The 12110-nt window shown below is 44.7% G+C and overlaps 1 protein-coding gene across 1 annotated transcript in view; it reads left to right on the top strand.

The window, feature by feature from the left end:
• The window catches only part of OGG1 (8-oxoguanine DNA glycosylase), an 84017-nt gene that overhangs the window by 23388 nt on the left and 48519 nt on the right, over window positions 1–12110 (top strand). Inside the window, exon 2 of the mRNA XM_086936891.1 lies at window positions 8079–8199. Coding sequence (XP_086793017.1) covers window positions 8079–8199 — 121 coding nt within the window. The remainder of the gene's footprint in view (window positions 1–8078; window positions 8200–12110) is intronic.

Raw genomic sequence — 12110 nt, 5'->3', positions numbered from 1 at the left:
TCAGTTTTATCGGAGTTGAGTTTAAGATTGTTGCTAGCCATCCAGCTGCTGATGGCCAGCATGCCTTCTTGGAAGCTTTCTGCAATCCTCTCGCCATTGTCGTTTATAGCGAGCACCAGCTGTGTATCATCAGGGTATGATGTTAGGCCCATCCCATGTGACTCTTGCTAAGTCAGACATATAGATGTTAAAAAGTGTCGGGCTTAGGGATGAGCTCTGCAGGACACCGCACAGGAGTGTCATCTGGGCAGAGTGGAAGTTGCCCAGTGTTACAATCTGGGTCTGATTAGAGAGAAAGGAAGGACAGCAGATCTCTTGCTTTGTCCTGAATGCCCATGTCAGTGACACGGTCGATTAGGGTGTTATGATCGACTGTTTCAAATGCAGCGGAGAGGTCCAGCAGAATAAGAACTGCCGTCCATCCCTGATCAAGGATGACTCTTATTTCCTCTGATGCCTTAATTAATGCAGTCTCGGTACTGTGACTTTTGCGAAATTCAAATTGGGTATCATCTAACCGATGATGATCCTCCATGAATTTAGAAATTTGAAGGTTCATGGCTTTTTCAACCACTTTGGCCGGGAAAGGCAAACTGGCAATAGGCCTATAGGTTTTGGTATCCTCCGGATCCAAATGGGATTTTTTCAATACAGGTTTTAGTATGGTGTTTTTCCAAGCAGTTGGATATATCCCAGAGGAAAATGTTGCATTACAGATCTCAGTTAGTACAGGGACTATTGTTTCTGTAACAGGTACAAGAACAGCTGGTGGGCAGGGGTCGTTAGCTGAGCCAGATTGAATAGTAGTCATGATATTAATGACTTGTGCTACACTAACTTTTTGAAATTGCACTAAGACCTGAGCTGGAGCATCTGTGGCTGCAGGTGGAGCAGACACATTTCCTTGAACAGAGAAATTAGTGTAGATATTATTTACTTTATCGTAAAAGTGGTCCGCTAAGGAATTACACAATGTTTGTGAAGGTGCAGGGGTAGCTCCCGACACTTGATGTGATATCTTGGTGACTACTTGGTAGAGTTGTTTATTTGAATTCTTAGCCAATTCAATCTGCGCTGTAAAATGTATGCTTTTTTCTTGAATGATCATTGATTTGTACTTCGCTAATTCACTTTTATACAGACGTTTTTCTTCGTTGGCATAAAATTTACGCCAGTGTCTTTCCTGATTTCGACACTTTTGTTTTTGTTCTCTGAGTGCGTTAGTGAACCAGGGAGCTGAAGGAAAGCTTCGATTTTCAGATATAGTTTTTGTTGGCACTAGGTCGTCCATGGCATTGCGGAGCCAATTATTGTAGGCTGTTGAGGCCATGTTTGGGTCATCCAACACCTCCGGTTGAGTGGAGGACAGATATATCATTAGCTGTTGGTTCTCTAAGTTTTTCCAAACCTTAAATGCAACCATTCCATTCGCAGATGCCTTAGAGGACAAGTGGTTGTCAAGTAGTATATTAAATATAACAGCATGGTGATCAGACCATGTTAGAGGTAGAATTTCTTTTATAAAGATATTTTTGGAGTTTGAAAAAAGGCCATCTAATATGTGACCGGCAACGTGAGTGCTGTCCGAGACTAGCTGTGATAAGCCTACCGACTCAAGATCTGCCAATAAGGTCTTTGTGTCTTTATCATATACATTTTCAAGGTGAAAGTTTAAATTGCCTAAGATTGTGAAAGTGCATTCAACTGCTATGGACTCCACCACATCACTAAAAGTGGTCAGAAATTCCATCCTAGCTCCCATAGGTCTAGAGAGTAGAATACCTTTAAAGATTTGGGAGGGGGTCAGTGAGATGGGAAAATATATTGCTTTGCAAGTTGTCAAAGGAACATGAAGTATCTAGGTAGTGAATTTGCTGCGCGAAATTATTGCTAACCCACCCCCTGTTTTGTCTACTCTGTCCTGTCTCACAGTGTTATAGCCCTCAGGCATGGCAACTACCAGGTCTGGCTCAGATGCCAAGTCGGTCCATGTTTCTGTAATGAACAGAAGCTCAATTTTGTGGTCAGTAATAAAGTCTGCAATCTCCTCTATATGTTTGCCCAGTGAACGGGCATTAATGAGGGCAGCTACTATATGCATTCCCTTTTTAGGTCTCGTAGCGATACAGTGTGTAAGCACTGTACTCGCCGAGATCTATTGTTACTGACTCTGCTTCCCAGGAGACAGCACCTGGCCGCGCGCATCTCTCAAAAGGCGATCGGTGCAGGCCACGCACGCGCGAACGCGCTCGCCGTGTCTGTCTCCTGGGAAGCGCATACATACACAGGCACACTTCCCCCTGCACGCATGCGCACACACAGGAGCGCACATACACGCACACATACAGAGACCCCCGTCGCGCGAACACACACACACACACACACACACACACACACACACACACACACACACACACACACACACACACACACACACACACACACACACACACACACACACACACACACACACACACACACACACACACACACACACACACACACACACACACACACACACACACACACACACACACACACACACACACACACACACACACACACACACACACACACACACACACACACACACACACACACACACACACACACACACACACACACACACACACACACACACACACACACACACACACACACACACACACACACACACACACACACGCTCCCCCGTCACACACACGCTCGCACACACAAGCGCACCGCCCCCCCGTCCCACTTACCGCCAGTCCGGTGTTCTCCGCGGGGCTTCGCCCGAGGGAGAGCCCCGCGTCACTGTGAATTATGTCCGCCTTCCAGCGCGTGGAAGATCCGAGGCCGGGGCCAATGGACTCCGAGAACGAGGCTGACGTCACAGCACCCCTCCTCCGCCACCGCCGGACGACGCAGACTGCCATTTGAGCCGTGAAACCCCTTGCACTGTTCCTGGTAACTCGTAATGGTTTATTTATTTATTTATTAGTTTTCATTCCACACGTCTAAGTGAGATCTTGAAAACTTTCCTGTTGAAATCAGGCCCAGTTAGAATGCATCTGTACTACAAGGGGCGCGCGGCTGGTAAGTTTCGGTTTCGCTGCTTTCCGCCGCTGCTATAGATCTCTGGCTGTCTCTCGCTGTTTTTCATCTAAACCACAAACGGGATCCGCTTTTTGCTGAGTTTATTTTCTGACCCAGTCTGACGCCTACCAGCGCTTGAATCATGTCAGCCTCCAAAGCTTTTTAAGCTTTTGTGTTTTGACTAGCTAGTTTGATTTGAAATGCCGCCGCTGGCTCCACAGTATAGCGACTGTGCCCCGCTGACATATCTCATGGGTGAATGGTACAGCTGAACATGGGCTTTGTCCGGCAATAAGGTGTTCTATGTTGCTTTCATTACATTTGAGCACGATGCATTTTTGTTAAGCTTTCGTGTTTTGACTCGCTACTTTGATTTGAAATGGCGCAGCCGCCTCCGCAGTGCAGCCGCAGCGCCCTGCTTCTGCTGTCCCGCCGACATGTCTCATGGGGGAATCTTACTATCGGTCACAGGCTTTGCCTGGCAGTAGGTTGTGACAAGCTCCTCCCCCACAATAGAATACATCATAGGAGCCCAAAATGGCAGAACCGCATAGTCCCGTCCTTACAGCGCTGGCCGGACTACCCATCACCGTCTTGGCAGTAGTTTAGTTCATGCCTGCCGGTTCATATTCCTGGCAGCTGCAGCCACATCAGTCTCAGGAGCCAACTCATCCCCCGTTACAGCAGCCACACCCCCACTCTCGGGAGCCGCAACTCTATTTCGCCAACAAGAGGGGCTCTCTGAGACCAAGGACAACAAGGCCAAGCATGAGAAAGGCAAGGGGGGCATATTGGCAAAGCATAGCACTGCAACCAAGCGGTTTCCATGTTGTTGTAAAGTACCGGAGCCTGTCCAGGGCCTTGAGCTTGCATGGTGTAGCAGCTAAAAACCTACAAATGTGCTCACTTGCTCTAACCGATGCCTACAGTTTGTTAGGGTGCCCCCACGTGGACTTTGTACTTATTGCAGCAGTTTTATCTCCTCATGCTGCCCTGTAACCCCGGTACCGCATTGGCAGTGTTGAACTCTGGTGTCTATAAGAGGGCTGGTGACAATCATAGCACGTGTTCACACTCACTGGGCTGCCTGCATTTAGCTCTGATAGCAAGTAACCCGCAGAGTGACTGGCTTTGTTGTGGCTCGTCACCAACTCCTCCATTCCACATCTGTGAAGGCTCGCCTCCTGTCCTCACTGTCCCCAGGTTCCCAACGCAGTCATCGGTTGAAAAGACCAGTTCTGAAGATAAAGAGGCTGACTGGGAGTGCGGGAGGCGGAGGCAGAAGAGAGCTGGAGCCGGCAGGCTGTCCGCGACGCTGCAGGTTGTGCTCGCTGGGTCTCTCTCTCGTTCTTTTTCCCGTCTCTCCATGGGACTTATGGACACATCGCCACATATCCAACCTCCCGAAGCAAAGATACACAAATTGGTCGCTATTCTCATTTCCTCACATACGCCCACGTAATCTCTGTTGGCTCAGGTGCGCATCTGCAAGATTTTTCCCCTCATCCGCTGTGTTGTGTGAGGGTTCTGGATGCCACTATGTAAGTGCGTGGAATATTTACACCCATTTACACTAACAAACACATACAACTGCGTACTTCACTTTCTACTCACAGAAACGCACACTTGCCCCCTCAAACAAAAGACTCACACACTCTGATCACACCCTTAGTCTAATCTATGGCCACAGGCCAAGCACACTTATATACGTAGCACCACTGCCATACACACACGGACACCATCACTGCCATGCACACACGGACACCATCACTGCCATGCACACAGGGAAACCACCACTGCCATGCACACACGGACACCACCACTGTCATACACACAGGGAAACCACCACTGCCATGCACGCACGGACACCACCATTGCCATACACACACACGGACACCACCTTTACCCTGTACACACAGACACCACCCCTCCCATACACACACGGACACCACCCCTCCCATACACACACGGACACCACCACTGCCATGCACACACAGACACCACCACTGGCATGCACACACAGACACCACCACTGCCATGCACACACAGACACCACCACTGCCATGCACACACGGACACCAAAAAACAAAAATTATGCAAAGCATCGTCATTTACAATGCCAGTAACTCAAACTTAAATGCTGCGAGACCTATTGCATTGCAAATGCTTGTTATTGTTGATACTTTGGGTGGTATTAGTGTCAGACTTTAAATCAGTGACAGGTGACAGGTTTAAAATGACAATGAGTACAGGCTTTTTTTCGCAGTTCGAAAGGGCCATCTAGTATAAGCTGAGTACAAGATCCATTGATTGTTGGGCGCAATTGTAAAAGTTCCGTACCTGACTATGATTTCATCGGGGCTAGGCACTGCAGGCCAGGTGTTATATTCTGATTTACTCATTGCAATCTTTCTCTACCACCTATGGAATGTTCATGTGATGCATCTATCAGAATGTTGGTGATCTGCCTAGGAAGACCCAGTTGGCTGGGCTGAGCATCATGCTGGTTGCTCCTGGTGGGGTCTCTTTATGGGTATGTTACACTTACAACGCAACTTTTACGTCGTAATGCTGTTACAACGCAGCTATTACAACGCAGGATCCATTACATCGGATGCCATTACAACGCATGGCATTACATAGCAGATGCTATTACAACGCATACCATTACATCGTAAGTATTGGTAAGTATATAATTTTTTTTAATTTTATTTAATATTATATAATTGATTTAATTATTATTAATTATAAATAAAAATATTTATTTATGTTTTTAAATATTATAAATTAAATATATTAATTTAAGTAATTTTTTAAATAAGTATGAGTATAGGAGTATATGTTTTGGGGTACTGAGGTATATGTTTTGGGGTGTTTGGGTATTTTTAGGTTTTAGGGCAGGGTTTTGGGTTTTGGGGTATAGGGGTGTTTTTAGGTTTTAGGGCAGGGTTTTGGGGTACAGGGGTGTTTTTAGGTTTTAGGGCAGGGTTTGGGTTTTGGGGTACAGGGGTGTTTTTAGGTTTTAGGGCAGGGTTTTGGGTTTTGGGGTACAGGGGTGTTTTTAGGTTTTAGGGCAGGGTTTGGGTTTTGGGGTACAGGGGTGTTTTTAGGTTTTAGGGCAGGGTTTTGGGTTTTGGGGTACAGGGGTGTTTTTAGGTTTTAGGGCAGGTTTTGGGGTATAGGGGTGTTTTTAGGTTTTAGGGCAGGGTTTGGGTTTTGGGGTACAGGGGTGTTTTTAGGTTTTAGGGCAGGGTTTGGGTTTTGGGGTACAGGGGTGTTTTTAGGTTTTAGGGCAGGGTTTGGGGTTTTGGGGTACAGGGGTGTTTTTAGGTTTTAGGGCAGGGTTTGGGTTTTGGGGTACAGGGGTGTTTTTAGGTTTTAGGGCAGGGTTTGGGTTTTGGGGTACAGGGGTGTTTTTAGGTTTTAGGGCAGGGTTTGGGTTTTGGGGTACAGGGGTGTTTTTAGGTTTTAGGGCAGGGTTTGGGTTTTGGGGTACAGGGGTATTGTAGGGTTCAGGGGTAGGTTTGTGTTTAGGGATAATTAAATTGTATTTACCATTTTTAAATTAATTAAAATATATTTAATAAATTAAATTAATGTTATTACATTAATTACATTTTTAAATTAAATTAATTAAATTAAATAAATTATTTCAATTAATTTAATTTAATTTCAATTATAAAAATATGTACATTAAATTAATTTCATTATTTTAATTAAATAAAATTATTTCCATTTTTTATTAAAATTACATTTATTAAATAGATATTATTTTATAAAATTAAATTAATGGCTATTTTTGAATGTATTTTAATTAAATTAATTAAATTAAATTAATTAAATTAACTTAATAACATTTTTTAAAAAAAGGTATACTTACCTATACTTACGATGTAATGCCATGCGTTGTAATAGCATCTGCTATGTAATGCCATGCGTTGTAATGGCATCCGATGTAATGGATCCTGCGTTGTAAAAATTCCGATGTAACGGAATGCGTTGTAAAAATCCGCGTTGTACTGACACCAATCCCTCTTTATGACTATATCTCAACTTCTCAATAAATCCACATGTAATCTATCTACCTGCGTGGATTCAATTACTACACCAGGGGGTGTGGCCCTGGGCATGGTCCACACGCGGAAGGGGGCCGACGGGCTTGCCTTTTGTTATAAATAAACCAATTGTGGATGTTGCTTCTGTTGTTGTGGGTCAGCTTTAAACAAGCATATTCAGAGCCTCCACCCTGATAAAGAATAAACATTTTCTATCTGTTGCATCAGGAATTTTCAATTCCATTAAGACACTGACAGGAGGATTATCTCACCCAGTTGTTTACTTTGTGATTTCTCCTTTAATACTAAACATATATTTTATTAGATGATTTGTATACTGGACCCTCCCTCATGTTGTGATTACCATATGGGTTATAGCCATTATTGCGACTGTGTTACTTTTTAGTTTCAGCTTATGACTAGAAGCAAGACTGAATGGTGTTTGAGAGGGTCCCTTTCTGGGTTTGGGCGTTTTTCATCACATTTGGCGAATGGTTGGCAGGCAGATCAAGGATTCCGACTTCAGGTTTGATTTCCAGTTGATATTTGTCCACAGTGAGGCTCTTGAGTGTTATATTGATGATGCGCTTGCAAAGAAAGTGGAGGGTCCTATTATTTCATTTGAGCTGAAGGGACCATATGCTGCCTGATTGGTTAATAAATGCATGATGAGGTGGAAGATGGTCATAGGAAATTTAATTTTGATGTGTTTGATTTTTCATTTGCTGTTGTATTTTTATTGCAGTAAAGTTAGAGAAACATAATCCTCACTTCCATGTCCTTAATAGAATTGAAGATTCTTGATGCAACAGTTAGACATGTTTATATTTTAGGGAAACTTCCTCATATGCCCTGTTCTAATTGTACCTTCTTCGAATCCGACACTTTGTGACACCGATGTCTATTCAAAGAGTTGTAATCGACTCCTTTTCTCTGTTTCCTCAGGTTCTGGTATCATGCAGCAACATGCCACCCTCTCCTCCTCTCCAGCTTCATGGCGCAGCTTCCCATGTCCGCCTTCAGAACTTCGATTAGATTTGGTCCTGTCCTGCGGGCAGTCCTTTCGGTTAGTAGGCTTGCTTGAAAATATCCTTTTTGTTTTATTCTTAGAGGGAGAGACAAAATGCAATCTAAAGAGGAGATGAATAGAGATATATTATTTTTTAAATTAATGTTTGAGCTAAAATTGATTTTTCTTGAGATTTACAACAAACTGTCTGAAAAGAGAGGGTTATGCATCGTAATTACTTCTTGCGATTTTCAAAGATTTGCAACTTTCAAGGGGATTCACTTGGGAATGCATAGAAATGTTCGCAAATCACAGATTCACTGCCATCCCCATCCCCTACTTAGTCCTGGGGATTATCTGCACAACAGACAAAATCTGTAGAAGCAGCGTTTGCGTAGGTGTTTGTCAATTTGCACTTGCCATTTTCAAATATTCTTCTGCACCTGGAACATATCTTTACTGGTGGATAAACGTGTTCCCCTGCAACCCCATGAAACATGTAGGGGAACAATTCCCTTCCCAGCCCTGCAAACATAATTGCATCTGCCTTGGGTAGCGTCCAATTCACAAAGGAAAGCTGCTTGCGGAGGGTTCCACACACCATAGATGTCCTTCTATGCCTGGGTGGAGATCACCTGGGTGGTATTCAACAATTCCGCTGAAAATCTCCACTCATCTGTATGATTTATGAGTCTCCACTCGCTTACACGAAGGAGGTTGGAGACGCTTTGACAGAAATTATAAAAGTAAAGTTTCTGCTGGTATGACTGGATTTCTAATCAGCTTCTATAAGGAGAGATCTCTGCGGTGGAGATTTCCCATAGCAGAGGCTGAGGTCCCTCCTCTGATGTGGAAAATTCAGAATGGAAAGTAACTGGGAAATAGCATTGACCAGACCAAAATCACACATTTCAAGCCTTAACAGCGCAAACACATAAGTCAGTCCACAGTCTAGGCTCAGCCCTCTTCACCTTCCAGGATCCAGTTCACCACACGCAAGATGAAGGGCAACTTCAATGAGGAGACGAACCTTGTGGTCCATAATCTATCACACTACAGGGATCTACATGGCCGGCCTCTACATGCCTTCAGTGCAGTGAAGAGGACATCCCTGTAACAAGAGGTCACAGACTTTGCTAATACATTGGGGTGGAGGTGCACATTATATGGGCCTCAAACAAATATGCAAAACAGTGATGGATGGAAGGATTGAATCCATTTCAGCCTCTGGTAATCACTCAGGATGTATCCCAGTCCATCCTTATTTTGTTCACCACGTCTCCTCGGTTTGGACTAAGCCATATGCAAATCAGCCTTGACCCTGCCCCATTGGGAACCGTCCAGCCGAACTGCCAGGCCAGGCCAGGTCCTCCCTGAACAGGCACACAAGCAGCCCAAGACCTCTTATCCCAAAACAGCTGGATTTTGTTTTTGAAAAAACAAAAATGAATGACCCTCACACCATGTAAGGATTGTCCTGTGGTGGCCATTTAAATGTTTTTGTTCTCCCTTACCCCCAGGCTTTTAACGGCGGTGGTAAAGGATAGTAAAAAGTGGCCATTCGACCGCCCACTCTAAACTGGGCCATTGGTTGAATCTCAGACGTGCCTTACTCCGTCAGAGGAATGTATCCGTGACGGAGATGGGGTAGGCTCCTCCACTGATGGGGGGATCTTCAGTTTTGCGCATGCACCTGTGACATTCTGAAGTTTTCCTCTCTTCGGCACTTAGGGCCTGATTTAGAATTTGGCAAAGAGCGTCTCCGCTGCAATGGCGTGCTCTCTACGCCAAACTCCAAATCAGCCGCCAAGTGAAGAAGAGATGAAAACGTAAGATTGTCACCGGTGCTTGTGCAAAAGAAACTAGAGAGTGTAATGGTGAAATGTTGCATGGTTTGCAAGCAGTTAGTTGTGGAGTATTGTGATCAGCGCCGCACATTCTCCTGCCCTCTCTGGTTTTGGTGAGGCTGCAGCCCTGACTAGGTAAGATATTTTTTAACCAGGGCATGGCACAACCTTAGCTGGTACTTGGAGCCCTCCTTCAGTTTTTAGTACCTGCGGCCATGTTGGTAGTAGCGTAGGATCGTATTCTAGTATTTTTCTAGTACTTTCCCCCATGTACAAGGCCATAGGCTCCTCCTTAAAGGCAGAGGCTGCTGTTTGGGTGCTCCCATGTCACGCCAAAGGCAACCCCATCTACTCCAAACTGCAGTCTGTATAAACAATGCTTTTCATCTCTTCCCACCCAGGGGGGTTCTTACAACTCGCAGGAACTTTGAAGCTGTTAGGAGGTGCTACTCACGTCACTGCTTACTTTGTCAAGAAAATCCCAGGACTAGGAATTGACTTAAAACCATGTCCCCATACTCTTGTAAATACTAGTGATGACTATTCTACGTTTTAGCGTGGACTCCTTATGCAGGCTGTCTCCCCAAACATTGTTGGGACATGTACAACACGCATAGGAACTATGACTTGGACTTACTCTTTGTCACAGTGTTATAGCTAACTGAAACATCTAACCCTGATTGTTCGCGCCAGCTGTTGCATTCTGCATAATAATAAGTGCGGCAAGCCAGGGAATGGATTGGCTAATTTCCAAACCAACCAACTCTTCATCAGTTTGTCACTCTCTCCTGGATTCGCCCTGATACCATTGTGTATAACATGTATGTTCCCCCTCCAACTGTAGGCACTCCCAGATAGAATGGACGGATAAATTAACTGAACCTGGGTTACAATTAGCTCTATCTACATCCCTGATTACAATCCTGGGCAGTTTTAATTTTCACACTGAAGCCTACAACAATTCCAACTTTATAAAATTAGCACACAATCTTTCCCTTTTAGGGCTTAGTCAGAATGCACACCTCTGACCCACGTAACAGGCAGCAGCCCTGGCTCGTTTTTGTGCTGTTAAGGAGTACAATGACACATTTTTAATTTCCCCCAACCTGGTCAGATCATCATCTGATGTCTATTTATAAGTACTCACCTCAGAATGTTTAAACGACTAAACGTGTGCAAGTCCCCGCCGTGGCAGTGATGACTGTAGTTTTTCTTTCCAGAATGAACATGAGAAAGTGGTTTATGATAACTTTTTTCAGTAACTCAACTGTTATGTCCCATTAAGGTATCTCCAAACCTGCGGTACCAATCTACTGCAAGCACTCCAAAAGATGGGTTACGCCTGAGCTCAAACAGCTACAATCACAGACAAGATAAGGTTAAAGAAGTTGGAGGCGTAACTGGTCCCCAGATTTGAAAGTCAACTGTGATGTTATTCGGAGTCATTGAATTCTAAAAAAGTCTTTTTCGTAGCATCCCTACAGGCCTCCTCTTCCATTTTGCCCCATGGCCTTTTTAAGGTGGTCTATTTTTTTTATGGCTCCTGAGTGCTTTGATTTATCTCATCATCTTACTTTCAGTGCGATGATCTTGCATTCTTTTTCCCATCAAAATAAATTTTGCCTGATATGGGTGGTGAGCTAGGAGGTGATACTGTTGTAAGACCTATAGGTCTTGGAGATAAGACCCTTGAGCCCTCAAATTGGCAGACTCATTTCTCAAAGTGTATGAGTGGCCACATTGCCCCTTCGACACTGGGGGTGTCGAAGCGCCTAATGTTGAAGCTGGTAATATTTGTACCTAAGTGTATCAGGTATACTGAAGTCAGACTTGCATTGCTCGAATGGCTTAATCTGCTACCCCTGGAAGAGGTCCTGAAGTACCCTACACTTACCTCTCCCCCAAGCGGGGAAGGAACACGGACTCAGTCCTGGTGTAAAGTCTGGGTTATGCACGATAGGGGTATTCGGGGAGCGGAACAAGGTCAAGCCGTACTCCACTGCCACCCTGTCCCAGATCTCAAGCACTGTTCCAGTAGGGGTCACGTGGTAAGCAATTAGGAGACAATGGCCCTTTGACGACCAGACCAGGTGCCAGAGAGGCCTGTGGGCCACCGCTCAA

Source organism: Lissotriton vulgaris, chromosome 9, assembly GCF_964263255.1.
Source record: "Lissotriton vulgaris chromosome 9, aLisVul1.2, whole genome shotgun sequence".
Taxonomy (NCBI): Eukaryota; Metazoa; Chordata; class Amphibia; order Caudata; family Salamandridae; genus Lissotriton; species Lissotriton vulgaris.
The sequence above is the reverse complement of the archived record's forward strand: the minus strand, read 5'-3'. Positions and strand labels throughout refer to the sequence as shown.